The sequence below is a fragment of the Oenanthe melanoleuca genome, chromosome 4, assembly GCF_029582105.1.
Source record: "Oenanthe melanoleuca isolate GR-GAL-2019-014 chromosome 4, OMel1.0, whole genome shotgun sequence".
NCBI classification, from domain to species: Eukaryota; Metazoa; Chordata; class Aves; order Passeriformes; family Muscicapidae; genus Oenanthe; species Oenanthe melanoleuca.
This window is the reverse complement of record NC_079337.1, coordinates 47,840,963-47,861,038: the sequence shown is the minus strand read 5'-3', so window position 1 is coordinate 47,861,038 and position 20,076 is coordinate 47,840,963. Positions and strand designations below refer to the sequence as shown.

The following is a 20,076-nucleotide window of genomic DNA, read 5'->3' as shown; positions in this document are numbered from 1 at the left end:
TTAGTAGTGAAAAGAAGATGAAACAGTGATGATCAGGATTATTTCAAGGAGCTCACAGCATCTCTGACCATGTGAAATACCAGACAACAAATACACAAGGCAGGATATTAAACAGAGGCATCTGAAAATGTGTACAAACAACATACATATCTCCCCAGAGGGCATTTGCAAACTTACATCTAAAATGTAAAACCAAAATACATATAGGCTTTTTGGCCAAACAGTTGAGTATCTTCTGCAAAAGGAAGCATATTAGCAAAAGAAAAGTGTACTCCCGCATAGACAGCCTTGAGGAAAAGGCTTAGAACTTGCAATTCCAAAAAATAACTACAGTTTTCTCTAAGTGCTGATTCCATGAGGCCTGAGAGAAAAAGCACAATTTTCTCCTTTTTCCTCAAAAGAGATGGCTGCAACACATCTCTGATAATCAGAGTTCAGTCATTCATAGTACAGATTGTACCTATTAATTATTTCTGGACTATCAAGATGAAAGAATTTTCAATGCATGATTTTTTACACTACTTGCAATACACTATGCATGCATTGAGATGATCATGAGATGTGACTGAGATTTTCTTTTTTTTTTTTTCTAAATACATATTGGTTAAGAAGGACCAGTTTCAAGCATACTACAAAGCTCAGGAATGGGAAATGTAAAGAATAATAGACATGTTCAGAAAGCCCTGATTCCTAATCCCTTATATACCCAAGTGGACACCACTTTTCAGAGTTTTTTTCTTTTTTAACATGTATAGTCACCATTTGCATTGTTTGATGTAGAACTAGACTCCAGGTTATGACATGCATTGGCAGTACATGAATTCTCTAATACAGTTTTGTGGCCTTAACCTGTGCAACACCAGTACCTTGAGCACTCAGTGAAAGGCAGGAAAAGGGAAGCCAGTGGAGCACTCAGGTACAGTCTTATCCTCTGCCACTCCAGCCCTGTGTCTTATTCTTTTGGGCTGGTGTCTAAGCAGGTGCATCAAGCCTTTTCCCCTGAAACTCTGAAGAATGACAGCTTCTCTGTCCTAAAGAACAACCTAAAGTTCAACTGTTGGGAAAGGCTTTCTCTGAATCAGCTTGAATGCAAAGGAAAAAGGGGCAAGTGAGAGCAAAATGAAGTTTCCTGCTCTTGGAATGTTTGGCTAAAACTATATACTAGAAGAAGTTGCACCTGCTATCTAAAAAAATAGAAGGAAAACACCATGGGAGAAGTCTTCAGAGCAACCTTCACATTTAAAGGATGTTTTAAATTATAAAAAATGTATTTGGTATAGCTCTAGTGTGCTTTCAGTAAAAGCCTGCATCAGTAGGGAAAGCTGCTTTTGCTGACTATTTAAGTTGGGCTTAGCTGTGCTAACATCTTGAGAGCTTTTCAATCATTTGAAGCACCTATCTATTTTAGTCATCTGTATTTATTTTGTGCTGTTTACATGAAGTTTCCTTCAGCCAAGACTTGTGGCTATACTGGATACTATTTTAGACTATGCCAGTTTGAAACAGTAAGTCTCTAAAATTACCTGGTCCAGAGAATTATGCAGAAACTTGATTGACAAAAGAGTGTTTGGACCAATTATGTTGAAATAATTTGAGAATGTGCATTTTTTGCTATAAAAATCTAGTGACAAATCAAAACACAAGAGAGATTAAAATAAATAATTATTTTCTCTGTATGACCCGAAGTTTTGATATAGCAACATAACTCAGCATGGATCATTACTTTGCAGCTAGCTACTGAAGGACAAAACACAAGGTTGCAATTCCCACAGTGGTTTGTAAGTAGAACTGTTGGCAGTTTATCAAAATGGGTCCTTTTACATGGTAGAATTAGAAATGTTTTGGGTTAAAAAACATTCTGCTCATTTTTGTAAAAACTAGTGAGAGAATTCTGAACACAGTTTTTGTAAATAATACTTTACCAGAAGGAGACAGAAAAAGGATGTTCATTTGACACAAAGTCGTGTGTGTTACTGGCTTGCTTAGACATTTCTGGCCACTCTAAGCAATCATAAACAGGTTTCAGTCTTCACAGAAGATACTCTATGTATGATTATTCCTCACTACTGCATAAACTGTGTTTTCAGTCTAGTTTTCAAACTTGAACTGACCCTTGGGCATAGATCAGCCATGCCTACTCAGAGAGCATCAATACCCAGAGGAGTAACATAAGGGAATCAGATTTCTGTACTACAAAATAAGTGAAAAAAGAAGAAATAAAAAGGTTTAAATACAACATTATTCTTATCTAGGGATTTGCTGTGTTTTGCCAAAATTAAGTCAGGAACCATTTCCTCTGGGTACACAGAATGTCCTTCATCCTGATTCTTTCAAACAACTATCCCCTTGTCTGAGAGATTGCCCCAATAAAACCACTTGCTGTCATTTGTTGTTCCTCATTCTTCAACTTTGGCTCTTCTTATCAAAATAAGTTTTGCAGATGGAGGAGACTGAATAGGAGATAAAGTCATGAAAGTTAACAAACCTGTCATTGTCTTTTGACAACTCTTGTGTATCTGCAGAGGATGGAAAGTCTTGTGATATTTTTCTTCTATGCTTACTTCCTCTTATGGAAGTTCCCAATTAACTGCTATATCCATAGAGTAAATAGTGAACCAACATACAATAGCCAAATTGTTATTACACAACACCACCAAATCATAACCGATGGTGCTGTGGGATTACATACTAGAAATGATATTTATCGGCCAAAAATGTTATATTTCTAGTGTTTCCTAGGAATATCTGGAGATCATAAAATCTGCTTATTATTTACAGTGGCCATACTAAAGAAATTTACACATGTGAGATGTTCGTATTTCGACACCAAGGAGAACCTTGAAAAATCCACTTCAGGAAAATGACAGAACATTCAGCATAAAATAATTCAATGCCACTTAAGCATATATATATCCATTGTAAGAACTCTGTGTATGAACAATACCTCCAAGTTAATCTAATAAGCAAAATATCTTTTAAAATATTATGCACAGGGATACACAGTTCACTGACCATAAAAATCTTCATGGTATTATGAATTAAGAAGGAAAAAACCCAACAAAACAAAGCCCTGCTTAGTTAAGGAAAATGAAAGACAGATAAATAACCAATCCACATAACTAAGTAAGTAAGAGGTGGACTTTTTTGTCCACTAGCTTTCCTGTTTGTAAACATAGTGGAGGAAGAGTTTAAATGACAATAGCTTTTCTTTTTTCATTGTATATGCTTCAATTGTACTATAAGATGAACTGAAGTTGGCATTTCAAATAGAGATTTAAACTGTATGCTGTATAAAACCCCCAAAGTAATGTATTCAACCACAAATTAAACCACATACATTTTCTAAGAGTTTTGAGGTAAATATACCAATTAAACTAGAAGTTAAAATCATCATATTGGAAATTAAAACAAGACCTTCAGGTTCTAGAGGCAGACTTTTTGACCTCCTCCAGATTTTGGAATAGCAGTGTCATTCAAATCTCCTGTACAGTTAATTCTGACAGAAATCCTGTGTATTTTACTATGCTAACTCTACACATAATAGTCGTGACTGAATATATCATAACTTCTTTATTAGGAGAAGCCTTAATTCTTATCAGTGTTGGAATTCTTATCAGTGTTGGCTTAGATAGGTATAAACAAATTAGTTTGTAAAAATTAATTTACTTTACCTCAAATGCAAGTTTAAAAAATCTACAGTCAATCATGGGGGTTTTGCACAATGTCATTACTGGACTGAAAGATCCTAAAAGTAACATTTTACTTGGGCATCTCCTATAATTACATTATAATTCTGTTAAATTTGATTCTGTTAAATCTTATTGCTGAACTTCTGCATTTACAATGCTCAGTCTGGAGGCAATTGCAAACACAATGTTATACAATCTGCACCAAAATCCTGTTGAGTACTGCCAGCTATAATACCATTCAAATGTACTCTGGTGTGTTTTATACCTACCTAGGTCAAAAAGAATCAAAAATTAAATACATATAGGGAACCATTCTGGGTACATAGCATGGTTGGATATCTTTTTCTCACCCGAGAGACCACTTAGCTTTGTTCATCACAATGATTTTGAAGTTAGCGTTTTGGGGATCCAACTTTTAGAGGTACTGTGTACCCAGTCTCCACTGAGACCTGTGGGGTTCAGCAATTTTGAGAACCAAAGTCCAAACTCTCTCCTTTAGTTCTTGAGAAACCAAATTAGCTGCAAATGTATCATCTAACAGCTAAAGAGCAACAGAATGATGAGTTTGGCAGGGTTATAATAGTGGAAGGAGGTGTGCTTTTTAGCACAAATAGTAAAACTTCTGTTTGCTTATGTTGTGTAAGACTGAGGGACAAAACAGCAACTTAGATGGCAAACTCTTACTGAAGCATAAAAGTTACAGATGCAAAAATGGCTTAGCAAATCTCCTGCTGAGATCATACAACAGGTTACTTGAGGATAGTCTGGCTGCTGACTGAGACTTCTGAGACTTTTCTACATTCAGCTAAATTATCCTAGCTAGTGATTTGGTCTTATAAATATTTAGGAGCATCTGCTTTCCTTTTAAGGAGAAATGAAATCTGGAATTTCCATTTACTCCTCACAGTTTCAAGTGCTAATTGGTATGATCTTTTTGGAAGGTGGATACTGAGCAATAAACTCCATTCTTGCAACTAGACAGAATATTGTTAGACTGCTCTTGGTGACTGCCCAAGAGCATGCTCCTATTATGTGGTCACCCACATCCATAACACAGGAACTAGTGTTTCTCAAAATGATCCATCTGTACCCACCTCACACTGCATGGACCATCCCAGGAACAAAATCTCAGACATTTGTGGCATTTCTTCTAACTTTGGACACAATTCGTCTACATTGCTCATAACTAGAACCCTGCAGCCACAACAAAGAGAACTGGCTGACCATAGCCTGTCAGTATCTTCCAGCAAAAACCAAAAAGATAAAAAAATGCTGAATGGGGGTCAGAATTCTGTACAGTGCTAGTTTAGATTTGCATCTGACAAGCCTGAGGAAAAAGGGCAGCAAACATGTACCCTCCTTTTCCTCCTCCCAACTTTTGAACTTGGTCCTGGGGGTTCCTTTCTCACCATTTCAGCATGTGTTCAGAAGCCTCAAGGTTCAGCATCAACACACATGGCACAAATATCACGTTGAGGACAAAAAGGAAATCCTTCTTGGGAAAGAACATAGAAGATTTTGAAATTGTGCCTCTAACTGGGAAACACGAGCTAGGATGGCTAGGCCTGACGTAAAGGCTCCACAGAAAGCACAACCATTCTCCGCAGAAGCTTCAAATTTCTACACCTCTGTGTCAGCAGCACCTTTCCAAAATACTGTTAAGAAGCCTCTTGAAGAATAACTGCCTTGAACAGCTGATGTACTCAGTAACTTAAAATGATATTAATTTAGGCCCCAAGAAAGAAAATGTGTTAAAAACAAGTATATGAAAATCAACAAGGAGAAGTACATCCAATGAAGTTGACGTATACTGTAATCTTAAAAAGAATTTAATCAAATTAGAGTTGTAACCAAGTTCACCTAATTGCTCACAGTTCATAACTGTTAATGTTATTTAAAATATATCTATATTTACTTAGAAAAAAAAGAAGCACTTGTAGCTTATTTCTCAATAGATATTGAACTAAGTTCAATACAGAAACAAACATAGATATTTTACAGATTACAGTTAGAGAAATGTACGTAACTTGCTTGAAGTTGCTCAACCTATCAATGACTTGGCAAGAAACAGAATTCAAAACTCAGAATCACTGGATTCTCAACTTCAGAACTTTTTAGAGAGTAGTTTTAAAATTTTAGACATCGTTATCTTGACATATGAGTATGTGTGGAATTACCTTGACCACAAAGACTTTGCTGGGTAGTTTCTCTGGTTTTATGCAGACTGATAAAAAGGCATATAAAAAACATTTCAACAGAAACAGTGTCAATGGTGTCAAAATGCAGCTCTGGGAAATAAACAAAAAGCTATAATTTGCATTGACTATTGAAAAGCTCATCAGAAAGCTGGATACACAGATTCTAACTGTACATGCTACTGAATAAGCAGAATCAAAAGCACCAGTAACTGCAAATCTGCAAGAGCTGTTAATGTCTGAATAATCACCCTTCTGAATATCCTCATGTTATCCTTACCAGATTAATCAGTCTTCTCATTGCATGTTCATGCGAGCAAATGCATTCACAGGGATCAAATCCACCTTCTGCCATGGCTCTCTGGATAAACCTGAACTTGTCCGTGAACACCTAAGAAGAATAAGAATAAAAGGATAATGAACTCTTTTTTCAACTGACCTTATTTTCCAGAGACTCACACATCAAGTTTCAGTTGGTTTAATGCCAGGGTGAAAAAACAAAACAAAGCAGGGTAATCCTATTATTCCTTTGGCAGTATGAATCAAGAAGTCTGGTATGTGCCATTACATTTTGATGCTGCTGAAAACACTGTCTCACACATTTTTTTCAAGACTGTGTGTATCTCTCCTGGGTTTTCTCACATACCAAAATGAAATACATCCTAACAACATGAAGCACAAAGATTAAATTCTTGTCTCTCATCTGCACAGTGGGACTCTTAAGTGTACATATACAAAGAAAGGTCAGGGGAACTTTTACCCCTAAACCTTAATAAACTGCTGGCCTTCTCCCTCCAAATCAATGTACAGGAAAATAATTTAAAATTCAGTAAGTTTTTTGCTAAAGGAAACAATCATCTTTGTTGATAATGAAAGCAAGCAGCAGGGGTACAAAAGTGAATGTACTAGGAAACACTTTAAAAATGGAGCTATGCACATTAATTTTAGATCAAAGTAGTACAATAATCACTTAGCAATACAGAGTGTTAAAAGAAACTGTAATAGACATGGTAGGAAATCAATTCTAGATTATTCACCTGCTAAAACCACTTATACCAGACATGTCAGGCATGTTCAAATGTATGTTTACTATTTACCCATAACTTTTCAGTGATCTAATTGAGGGTCAGACTGTGCAGCAGACTGCAAAGCATTTCTACCCTTGTGGCCAAATCTGGGATTGATTTCTCTCAAATGAGGACTCAGGATATATTGGGTAGTTCTGCAAAACCATACTTAAGAAATATTTTTCACTTGCCATCAGTAAAGCTGTATTTAGAATGTGTTAGTGTTGCATGCACTCAGGCTCTAATGTGAACACAACTGGCAAGCTTAACAAACACAGCAGCACAGAGCAGATACAGCCTCTCAATTCCTAAAACAAGTACTTCATGAAGGTACCAGCCATTTGATAAGGTTGTGCTCAATCAACAGTGCTCTGCAGTCATTGCCTATAAAAACTTACAGCCTTGATCACACATGAGCATTTTAATGTTTCAGTGTCACTGGAAGAAAGAGGATTCTCTTTTTGAGAATTATTGTAAGGCTACTACACTAACTTTTATGAAATTATTTCAGAACCACTAGAACCACATGATAGCAATGGAATAAATTTTTTAACTAAACTGAATAATATACCACACCAAGCAGAGGAGCCTTTCTAAAACTATCTTAGGATAAGGAACAGATAAAAGCACTGATGACTAAACAGTGCAAAATAGCTTCTCTGGATATAATGCTGACATCCACAAGAAGGTATTTGAACAAGTGAAGTTGCAAAAAAGTATTTCAGTGTAACTTGAAATAATTTAATGGTCAGTAACACATAATAATGTCACAGCAATTCACAGACAAGTGTTTGTATTATAGACGACTGAACAAAAACCAAACACCAAGTAAGAGCCACCAGTGATAAAACCAGACTAACATTCTCTGTAGAGAATACAAGTGAAAAGAAAAAACCAAACAAACAATAAATGGAAAAAGTTAATCTGTCATATAACATCATAAAGTTAAGCGGAGGTAAACTACAAGGAATTTACCCCAAGGCACCTGTACATGACAAGTTACCTCAATGACCTAAAGAAAGCACAAGACACATCACCAAGTAAAATGCCATCCAAGCTTTGAACAAAAGACTTCTTACAAGCTTTCCCACCTTCACATGATGCTGGAACGAATCATCCTTTCTTTCCTCCAAGCCTATAACAAACTGTTTCATTGGCAAAGAACCAAAGATTGACCATGTATTTTAGGAACAGCACCAGGTTTTCCCCTTAAAAAGATGCTAAAATAGGGTTTCTAAAGTATGCTTAAAATCTAGGATAATTCCCTTTTATGCAATTATATTTTGATGGAACTGAAGGAAACTGAGATATTATATGTCTGCCCAATTACAAAGAAGATAGAAACACTCTATACTATATGATGATTTTCACTTGCAAAATGACACTCTCATGACTTTATTTCTCTTTATAATATTCTTGACTTAACTGGGTTCTTTGTAACACACTTCAAATGCATAACGTACTAAGCTCTGCAATCAGATCTTAAGGTTTATTAGCATTTTGTTACCCTGTCTAAGAAGAAGAGACTAGTATTTTTATACACCACAAAGCAAGATTTCTTGGCTCCTTACACAGCCTGTTTGTATCAAAATCCTGTTCCAGAATTGCAGTGTGCTTCCTGCCTGCCTCCTGGTACTTGCAATTGTCTGATCTCACGTCAGCAGCTAACTTGTTCTGCTCAGCTCTGACCTCTTTGCTGTGAGTCACACAAGCCCTCCACCTTTGGCAAATACAGTCGTTCTACATACAATCTATCACAGAAAACAGGAGTATATGCTCTACTCTTTTCCTCCTGACTTGGAGAAAGAAATACAATGCTTGTATTTTTTCTTTACTTATTTTTTCATGTATGTTTTTCTGTTTATTGTCACCTTGTTTTCCTTGGAGTTGACAGAGTTGGTTTATGTCAATCAGTAGGGCTATGATGTCAAATACCTCCAAGTCCTCTGACTGGCAGTGTCTTTTACTCAACTCAAAATGACTATATTTTGGGTTGGCCATATTATTGCTAGAACAGTATTTAAATCACAGCTGGAAGACATGGTCAGTAAATACGCCAAAGCTCGCTATGATAACAGCTGAGAAGACATGTATTATGGCCTCCAGACTAGCAAACTGATAGCATAATAAAGAAGAGAATTAGTAAACATGGACAAATATGATGTACTATCAGAGAGACAATATGACCATTCCAGTGTAAAGAGGCCCACAGAGGTAATCATAAATAGAACTGCTGAAATTAAAATACTGTGGTCGGAGTTTGAATTACTATAATTCAGGAGTGGAGCAGAGGATGGTCTCTGATGATTTAAGTCAGAAATAAAAGCCTCTCATTACTTTTTGACTTGAGTATCTATTTGAAATTGTAGCCGGTGAAGCCATATGGAAAATATTTCTAGTCTCTCATGATTTAAAAAATAGCATTCTCAATTATAGTAACTATTGTAAATTGTTTCTTTTATTATCTTTCCCACTCCCAGCCCTACAGCAGTGTGTTATATTTTATACATCCTACAATCAAACCCACAGTCTTTATGGCTACAATCTGGCTGGGGGGGGTAGTTGTCCCTGGAGACTCTTCTGTATTTTGAATTATTGCAATGACTATACATTATTTCCCACTTCTGCAACACTGCTCCTGAGTAAATAGCATGCAGCTGGTGAGCTCTGGGAGGCAGAAATTATACTCTGCCTTGCTCTGCTGTAATAATTACAAAACTGGATTCCTTCCTATCATGAAGGCAAACAAGAATTTTTGCCCATTTTCCATGTGCCAAATGCCCTCCAATGTGATTCTAATACGATGCTGATTAGCAAGATGGTCTAAGAGTACACACTGGTCAACTCTACTCCTTAGAGAGCAGAGTCACCTCTACTCCTTAAACACAGTATATCACTTCGGTATTTGAAGAAACACTCACTTTAAATTATATAAAAATCAGAGTTACTACAGATTTATCACAGACTAAACCACGCATCTTCAGCATCAAAACATTGAGCTCATTAACTCTTTTCTTTCCCGGATTCAGGCACTTAAAATGTAGACTATCACAAACATGAAAAATACAATGGCTGAAGATTCCCCTGCTAAGAACTATTTTCACTGTGTTGCCATTTTCCTGAAGACTGAAGGTAAGAAATCCTTGGGAGCAAAAATATCTCCTAGCACAGCAGGCGAGTAACAGAATCTTGCCACATTATTTTAAAGAGAAACAAAATCCTATTCAGATCATTGCTACTGTTTTTCAGCCAACTGCAATAACTTGGAACACAATTGCCAAACACCTCTAAGAATCCATCAAATTAATTTTGCTTCTGAGTTCATTTTGGGAGAAGTGTGGCAGAACAAATGAAAACATGTATCAAATTTAAAATAAAATTACAGGAAAAGAAAAAAGCAAATGAATTGCTCTGCCTCTTACAGGCATTCTGAAAAATTGTAAATTACTAAAATAGTAAAAGCCATACACAAAGCATGAATGATTCACTGCCCCAAAAGCAAAATGCTCATTTTTATCTTACTGTCAGAGGCTGAAACCCTCCCTCTTGTACTCATCCATTATCTACTAAAGTATACAGGTTTCCTTAAAAAGTAAGTGTCCCCTTGCCTTTTTACCTGCATCTAAGCCATAGTAGTATCCATGTCTTCTTCTTCAATAACTGATCCTTTTTGTAATTCTTCTATTCATGCATGCTCCAAGTTTGGTTCTTTCATATAATCTTTCCCGTCTCCAAATAACCTCCAAATATTTTCTCCTAGAATCTAAAGCATCCTGTACATTGGCCTCATACAGCATAACATAACACCCTTGCAATCTTGCACATCAAGTCCTGTCCCAGAGAAACTACCAGGCACTGGGACTGTGCAACCATAGCACCCATTAATTCAGGGAGTGAAAATTTGCTTCAAGTAGGAAAAGACTGGTGTGATAAGCTCCTCCTAAAACTCCTGGTCACTGCTTTCATAGGAATCTCTTCTCCTCCTTGGCCACTCTGCCCCCTAGGTACTTCAATCACCCCAGCTGACTCATTACTGGGCACTTCAAAATGCCTCTGGGTACAATTGGTTACTCCAAAATTTGTGTCTAATCCTGCCTCTTCTAGGGAGTGGACCCATCAAACCCTGCCTAGTCCTACAGAGTCCAATTCAACATCTGTTAGTTGTACAATAAAATAACAGATAAAGGTATATGCAACAGGGCAACACTGTTTACTAGTGACCAACCAAGTGAAGCCAAAATATTCCAAAACAGTGAATCCCAAACTCAGACTTTTTTGTATTTGTTATATAATGCATTTTCCTGTTAATTTCCATCTTTTATAGTATTTGTATTTCATGTACATCTCACCCTCCCACAGAATCCCGAGTGTTTTGTTACTCTCCTGATGAACTACCTACATCCAAATCATTACCCTACTATTTAACTTCCCATTATATCAGCTGTACAGCTAAACTTTGTAAGACAGGGCAGGGAATTTTATCCACTGATTTCTGCATCGTGTTTCTTCAGACTGGATTGCAGCATAGAGTGGGATAATAGTATGTATGAATTTTGGGGTTTTCTCTTTTAAAAGCCAAACAGATGTATGTGTACATAGGACTGGCTGATTTTACCAGCACATAGCTTTGTGAAATTTCTAGTTCAATTGCTACTACCAGAAATGCAACACATTTCCTATCACCAGAGCAGTATAAAGGAGGAACAAGGCAGAAATGCTAGCAGAGCCATTAAAAAAAGCAAAGGAATGCAAACTAGACACTGGATAAAACTACAGGACAATGTAAGGAAACAAAGGAATCAGTAGTTGAACAGAGAAGAAACTTCACAAAAGGAACTATAAGATTAGGGAGAAAACTAAAGAGTACTTTAAAATAAATAAATGCTATTCTGTCTGAAGTTAGCAGGGGCATGATTCTAAGGCAAAAGAACCCGCACTAAAGACAAAGACACCACACTAAATCAAAATTAATCCAGAACCCACACTAAAGACAAAGACACCACACTAAATCAAAATTAATCCAGAAGCCAAGGGCCTGGCATAAGTAACCAGTGGAGATGGTTCTCATATTTTTTAAAAAAACTTTTAACTGTTGGGGTTATAAAACTAGCAAAAATAAGCTTGAATTTTCTAGGAAAACTTCCTCTACAAAGCAACTTCCTCTGTTCAAACAAGGCTAAAAATAAGTTCTGTAAAGAATCTTGTATACAAATAGACACTAATTAAAACATTCCAAGGATCCGTTCTCCTCTATTACTGTAATTTAGATAGTTCAAGTAAATATTCTCTCAGAGAACTAAAGTCTGAAACATGGCAACATTATATTTGGCTTTTTTATAATGTTGATTTTTAATCCCTTTTATTAATATCCCAAGAGAAGCTCTCTCTCATCATCTTTTTCACACTTACAGCTGCACCCTATTTTTACTGGAACAAATACTATCACTCTCATCAGATTTAGTGTGCAAGTAGTTCTCCATGACCATATGCAGTAGTAGATCTGCATGATCTCTAGAGAACTATTGATGATCTTTTTCTACCAGGCCTCCTCCTGGGTGTAAAACTGAATTTTCAAGACAAAAGGAAACCAACTGGCTAACTGGGCAGCAAAAGCAAAACAGCAGGATATGAGTGTGGGTCCTGCCAGAAGGAGAGCTGCCACAGTCAAGCGTGGCTCCAATTACAGCTTTCTTCAACTAATTGTCCCTGCTCAGATCACCCATTTAGCTTTTCTAGGGAAAAGAGCTGCAACAATTTTGATAGCTGGTTCAGAAGCAGGTTCCTAGGCATAGCAACACTTTCACAGTATAAAGCAACTGTCTCCACTCTCCTTATAATTCCAGGGGGTGGGGGGAGAGCAGCTGGTTTTCTATTTGAAAGCATCAGCACGTCTCCTTGGACTTCCAGCTGTAGCCTAATGAGTTGGCAAGTATTTTTTTGCCCTTCAACTTTTCTCAGGATAATTAACAAGATCTAAGATGAACTCTACAATGCAGATTGAGCTAAGCCAGTTCCCTTCCTCACGGAAAGTCAGTGCTTACCCACACACACAGATGGAGGCAACTGGTGGAGCTCTTGTTGGATTCAACCAAGTTGACTGATGCTGATCAAGTAGGAGCTAGAGACCCCAGCAGGAGCTCCACAAGAGAAATGCTCACCCAGCCACATCCTGCTCAAGACATACCAGGTTGGGTAATTTTGCTACTGTCCCACAAATCACCTCATAAGTAAACAATGAATTAATTTTCCAGTGTCATTCATCTAGTGATGACATTCATCTGGTCCTAAAGATGCAAACATAATACAAAACAACTCCTTAAAAAGAGGACAAAGCCAAAGAAACAAAGAAATGCTGGGCCAGCCACTGAAGGATACTACAGTGACATCTGAAATCAGGGAAGGAGCTTTTGAGCAGGGACAGACTTGAAGCTGAGAAGTAAGTTGCAAAGGTCTCTCTGAGTTGTTTTTTTCTTTTCTGGTGGACTTACAGGACTACTAGAGTACTAATACATCCCTTGTCTCCACAGCACAACTCCACTACTGTGTGACCACCACAACATTCTGAGCATTGCTGGGTTGCTAACATTTTCACCCTGAAGTGGACATTTGGAGTTGCTCTGAGTAGGGCAGAATATTCTTCTGAGCCAATCTGCCAACAACAGTGCTAGCACCTAGAGCACTGAAGCAGGAATCAGAGCATAAAAACTTCAACTACTTCAACTACTTATAATTATGGTCAAAGCCCTTTCATAGCCAAGCATCACAACCCTTCTCAAACTGAAGTATGTTAAAAAGTTCACACTCCTTCAAAGAGTGGCAGGATCTAATAAGAACCTGGCAGGAAACTTACTATTTTTGGGCTGGGCTAACCAAGGTTACAGGTACACTGAGGCACATCAGTTCAACACAGAATGGCATATGAGGGAAATACAGAAGATTATACAGATGCTTCTTTCAGCTTAGTTAAGTCTTGTCAGTGTCAAGTACAACTCTCAGAGGACAAGAACCCACACACTGAAACTCCTCACTGTTACAGCGCTGTTTCCCCCCTTCTCTGTCATGGTCAGACCCCAGCATGCCAGGACAAAGAGATTTCAGGCTTTAAAGGCAACAAGACTGATGTCAGTGACCAAAACTGAACTCCCTAAGGGAGCTAAATAAGATGAAAAAAAGCTGTTTACTTATTCTCATGCAGGTGGCTCAACATTTCCTCTGGGCAACACTTAGGAGCTAATTATGCACATACAGTCATGGATCAAAAAAGCAGTCCAGCTATTTTAGAATTCATTTACTGATATTTGATACAGAATGTTATTACCAAACTCCAGCTGTCAACTTTGGTCATCCTTTTGTTAAAATGATGACATTTTTCTCAAAGAAAGCTCTCAGAATATGAAAACTAATTAAGAGAAGATGTCAATGACACAGAACATTGTCCATGAATAATACCCTCTTTCTGCTAAGTAAATGCTTCAATTTCTTCTATGACAATGGTCTAGGACAACAAAGTTATTCCTATTGCACTGAGTTACTAATGCCTATTAATAATTTCATTTCACATATGTTAACGCAAAAAGGTGAGCTACCCTCTGTAAAATTACTAACACACAGTATTTCAATCAAAAAGTTTACAAAGCAAACTGGGAGTCCTCTCCTGTGGTCTTCAGTAAGGCAAGAACTCTCACTGACTTTCATGGTTCTTCCACTTCAAAACTAAGTAGAAAAACTGGGCGTATTAACTCGCTCTCCTGCTTTTGGTTAGTGTCTCCAGCATTACAGACTGCCTCACTGCTTGCTGACATTCCTCTTCCCATTCCCAAACATCTGCCAATCTCCCAAATTCAGCAGTCCTGCAGCTGTACGAGTGATGCACTGCTGCAGGAAGTAACACATACTAAACCCAAAAACCCTGCTGGAAGCACTTCTGCACCAGCCCTGCAAGGATCCCCGTGCTGTGCCACGCCAACCAGGGCCAAAGGCTCGTGCTGCTTTGGCAGACCACATTCTGAGCAAGTGGCTACACATGCAAGAGGAGCAGATCTTCCAGGGGGCAGGCCTGCTTTTGCAGGGAAGCAAGAATAAAGAGTACCCTTGCAAATGGAAAATGGCAGAGGTGAGGATCTCATACCAGTCCCCCATTAAAGCAGGACAGGGAACCTGACTTTGCTGTTTATTACCCCACCCAAAAGGTATTTTGGGCTTAACTTTTGGGCTTCATAATACAAAACTAATAATTTACTTTTAAAAGTATTTAAAAAGTATGCTCCTGTAAGAAGCTATATAACCTATTGTGCTGGTTTTGACCATTGAAACACAACTTTGCTCAGTCTGCAAGAGAAAAAGGTTACACTGAGACACTCCAGAGTGGTCCTGAGCTAACCAAGAGCAGCCAGGCAGTTACCACAGCTCAGGTGGCCTGCAGGAACTCATTATTTCAAATTCGCTTTTTTAAAGTGTTAAACCATTCAGAAATTTTTAGACAATTTGTCTCTTTTCAAAATTACATGTGAAAAAAGTCTCTTATTCACTTCTTTACAAAAAACAGTTCAAAACAAATTAAAATGAAAATTTTTCCAACATTTGAGGCAGCAAATGCAGCCCTAAACTATGAGCTAAGAAGCTTTTTTATACTTGTATATTAAGAGTACAGTTACATTACAAAATACCTGACCAAATCCTTAAAACTGTAAAAATACACTATTCCTTAATGTTACTCCAATCACATACAAACACAAAATTATACTGAAATTCTCTGGAATACTTTCATTATTTTTTTCTCCAGGGATGACATATGTTTCTAATAACTTGCCACTGAGCAAACAGATTTAACAGGGTAGCAGCATGCTGAGAAAGATAGCAGGATTTTCAATTTTCAGATGAAAGCAGCTCTATTCCCTGGCAGCCCTACTCCTAACCCCTTTAGGCCAGATGAAATTTTATCTGAGGCTAGCTGGTGCCTGTCTTCAACTTCAATGGAAGTTGAATCAGGTTTTTTACATACCTGCAGTAAACAATTTGAAGCTTATCAATTAGAATTTTTTTAATCAGTACTTACACCAGAGGGAATCCGTAGCAATTAACAGGATTTCTGGACTTGGTTATTTACATATATTTAGCTAACAGATGACCCAGTTTTTACCAGAGAATATTATCCATCTAATTCAGCAGACTCACAGACTAGTTTAGATTATCAAAAGGAAAGTGTTATGCAAATTACACAACTCTCCCTTGTACCTACTAGCAACAGATTTTTAAATCCATTATATTAATTTTCACAATAAAAATCTATGGTACTGTTTCACAAGATCAGGATTAGTTTGCAACACACATTTTACCTTTGGCTCCACCATTTTCATATAAAAAATAATGAATCTTTCATCTTTAGACACCTTATTTCTACATACTAATTTGAAGCTAAACCATCTGACAATCTCCATGGCTCAAAAATGTCTCTTTTATATAAGAAATATAATAATATAGTAAGAATAGTTCTACATTTCACAGAGCTCTCTGATAAAATGTTTACCTAGTATTTTCAAATGGGGATTCTTAATTATGGGTCACATCTGATCAGTCTCACCTACATACCAGGGTGAGGAACCCCTAACAACACTGTAATCACTTGCACTGGAATTCTTGTTAAACTAAGGCTGCTCACATCAGGAAGCTTTCTTTCACACTTGATTTCGTTCAACTGTTTGAAGGGCTAACCCCAACTTTTCTTCACACCTTCATGTAATCTCCTTCAGACAGCTGTTTTTTTCCCCTAAATAACTTTTTAATGTGTGAAAAAAGACAAATTATTTTACCAAGTTGTCTAAAAATATTGCCCAACTAAAAATAAAGATTTTATTTTTAACTAACGGGAAATATATGAGCATACACATGTGAACATATGAACAAAGAAGACCAAAGCTCTAATACTAGAGGTCTGTATTTGACAAAGATTCAACAAACAAAGTAAATGAGCATTGCAGCTGCTTATATAATGGTTGCTGCTACATTTTTGTCCAGCTTTCCTGTTTTTTTTTTTTCTGATAAAATCTTTTCTTTCTGAGGAACGCTCAGTGGTTTGGATCTGACATTTGTCTAGAAGCTTTATAAAGTAAGAATGAAACTATATTTAGCTCCAGAAAGCTATACTTTTTAATGCAAAGCTGCAGAAGAATCAGAACTAATCTTAATGAGGAGAACTTTTATCAAGTGTAATTCTATCTGCTCCCACCCAAATGGGACTAATTTGTTCAATTATCTGTAAAAATACCAGTTAGACACTCAAACGAAAGCTTCTGAAGCATATCTGTTCAATTAATAACAATGCAAATGCACAATCACTCAATCATGCCAAGGGCTGCTCCCCCAAGCATCCTCAAATCTTTCATGAAAAGTCCTATCAATCATCACTAAGGGACCTTTTTCTTGCCCCAGCCTCAGCTAGTAGTGTGGAATAGGTGGTGGGAATAGGGAAGAGGATAGAACCATATTTCTTCACTATACTCCCAGCAGAACCACTGTTCTGTCAGCAGAAGCAAGACTAATACAGCTAACACACACTGATTCTTCTCATATCTGTATTCCTTCATAATGAGGAGCTAAGGAGTCTTACTTCAAATTAGGCTCATTGGGAACTAGGGAAGCCAGCTGTTGATGAGTCAAGGCACACAAACAAAGGAGCTCTTCTGAAAAAGTAATTCCTTTTTCTTTCCACCTGAACAAGGACTGTAAGATTCTGTGACAGAGCCTTAGGAAGTTTTCTTAGCTTCCATTGTACTTACAGAGGGTTTGGGAATAGTTGGATTTTCCAAAAAGTATTAGCATTGTGCAGAATCAGGTGCTTCATTAACAACTGGATTCATAAATTGACTCTCTAACCCAGGAAGTAAAGACAGCATGTTTAACATCAAGTGTAATATCAGGTATGTAAGTGCAAATATGCAGAGTGTGTAACAGCATGTTTGCAAAGTAGGCTCATAGGCTCTTCAAGCTGCGTCCCAAGCAGAATATGGCCAGATGACAAATAAGCTTTATGTACACAAATGCATCTGCCAAAACATTTCTGTATTTGATGTGATGAGGAATCTGATAAATGTTCAAAACAGAGAGAGTAAGAATTTGATACTTGGTATTGTCAGGGCACCGTACACCTTTGCCATTCATACGCATTTATAAGAAGATAAGATCTCGCTATTTTCATTGTACTGGCCCTGTGAAGTCTCATGATGTTGTTAGGTCAGATTCTGGTATGAACTTTCAGCAGAGACAAAACTTGGTCTTTAACAATGTACGTCAAATACCTTTAATATCTAGGAGGGAAAATTCTAAAGGTACAAATGTAGTTTCATTACACATCTGTTATGCAAATAACATTCACACACCACTTATTCTGAAGTTTAAATATATGAAAGTAGGAAATGAGAAGTTAACAACAAAACCAGAAGTCAGTTAGAAACTAACTTTCTCCAAAATCAAATACCAACTTTCTGAAAGCAGGTAAAAGAGTTTAAAAATCATTGAAACATAATGAATTGTTTTAAATGTAAAATATTTCTTTAATAACAACTGTATTATTCTCATTTTTCCCTTAGAACAAAAGAATGTGGACTGCAGAATATTGCTCATGTAACTGGGCCATGCAGTTTGGAACTTAATGACTTGACTATGGTTTAGGTAAGGTGTTGCAAAACCATCACAATGTGCACAATATAAAGAATTTCACAGAACCTTGTCTATTATATTTATTTCTACAGTCAGCGAAATAATATCGAACTAGGCTAAAAAAAGACCCACCCAGAGCTACAAAACTGCTGCTACCATCATCTTGGTTCTACAGCAGACCTCAGGGCTTATGGTCCTGAGTGGGTCAGGGACACCCCTGCTGGTCCGAGAAACATGCACAACAACATGGAATTACCAATAACACATCCAGTACAGCTTAGCTGTTATTTAGCTCCTTCTACAAAACAATCTTAAATTACTTAAAATACTCAGTACAAATGCTTAAAAGAACTCTGTACAAGAGTTAGGCAAACATTGTAAATCTTGTCTTTTACAAAGGGCAAAAAGAACCAAAGGTGTTGGACTCACCCACCACAGTTGCAGGGGAAGGAACAGTGGTTAGAAGTGAACCAACTAAGGACTGCTAACCTTACAATTAATTTCATTTTGCAAACTGCTTCTACCATTTCAAGCCTCACTGTCAGCGATAGGGTCACTTTTTCTTATCAAAGACTGATTTCTCTCATCTCATTGAGTCACAGGAATTGGATGAAATTATCAAGGATATAGGAAGAAATAAAAAAGTAAAACTGATCTCCCACACTTCTGATTTTTTTTGAGCTTATGTCTGCTTTTGGAATGTAACATAAATGAGTAAAGGTGGAGAGCAGTCTAATAGCTAAGCATTTAAGGACTTACAATACATATCCCACTAGTACTCACTAAAGACACACACCTTCCCCAGTAGGTACACTAACAACATCAATGTAAAATGCTATTAAGACTCAAATGTTAGATGTCCTTGCCTCTAAAACCTGGAGTTGGTTTTCAAGACTTATCTGCATAGATCTGGATGTTCAGTATTAAAACACAAAAAGTTTGCAATCTAAAAGGCAAGCCTGAAGACACTTGACTAGGCAAACAGGTGTTTGTCAGGAAACCAAAGTTTTTGATGTAGGTCTTGCACCGCATCCAAGTGCTGATTAGCCAAGGCCTCAGAACTGCCATGGAAGGCAGCAGTTGAGCTGCAGGACAGGACAGCTGGGGAACCCAGCACAGTGACAGCAGCAGAGAAATAACCGTATCTTGTGGTCTCCAAGGCCAATAAATCCCTTCTCCACTGATTCCATAGGAATCACATATTTCAGCATATATGAAGAGCTCCTGGCAGGAATCCTATCTTTAATAAATTAACAGCAGTGTGATATCGTCCTTTTCTCGAGATTATATTTCACGTGACATTGTTTCATCTCTCCCACTTCAGCTGCACCCTGTTCGTAAAGCGGCGAGCAGCCTGGGAGCACATACCCTGTGTCTGCACGCCACTGCCAGCTTCTTTAAAGAGAGAAAACTAAACCTCCTTGGCTCCAAGTATCAGACTGAGATCCTTTAACAAAAAAAACCGAAAAT

The 20,076-nt window shown here is 37.4% G+C and overlaps 1 protein-coding gene across 2 annotated transcripts in view; it reads right to left on the bottom strand.

Annotated features, from left to right (window-relative positions):
* The window catches only part of SMIM14 (small integral membrane protein 14), a 37,067-nt gene that overhangs the window by 16,498 nt on the left and 493 nt on the right, over positions 1-20,076 (bottom strand). For both annotated transcript variants that reach the window (XM_056489189.1, XM_056489191.1), the window contains exon 2: positions 6,165-6,275. In XM_056489189.1, the coding sequence (XP_056345164.1) occupies positions 6,165-6,239 (75 nt within the window). In that variant the 5' untranslated portion in view covers positions 6,240-6,275. The remainder of the gene's footprint in view (positions 1-6,164; positions 6,276-20,076) is intronic.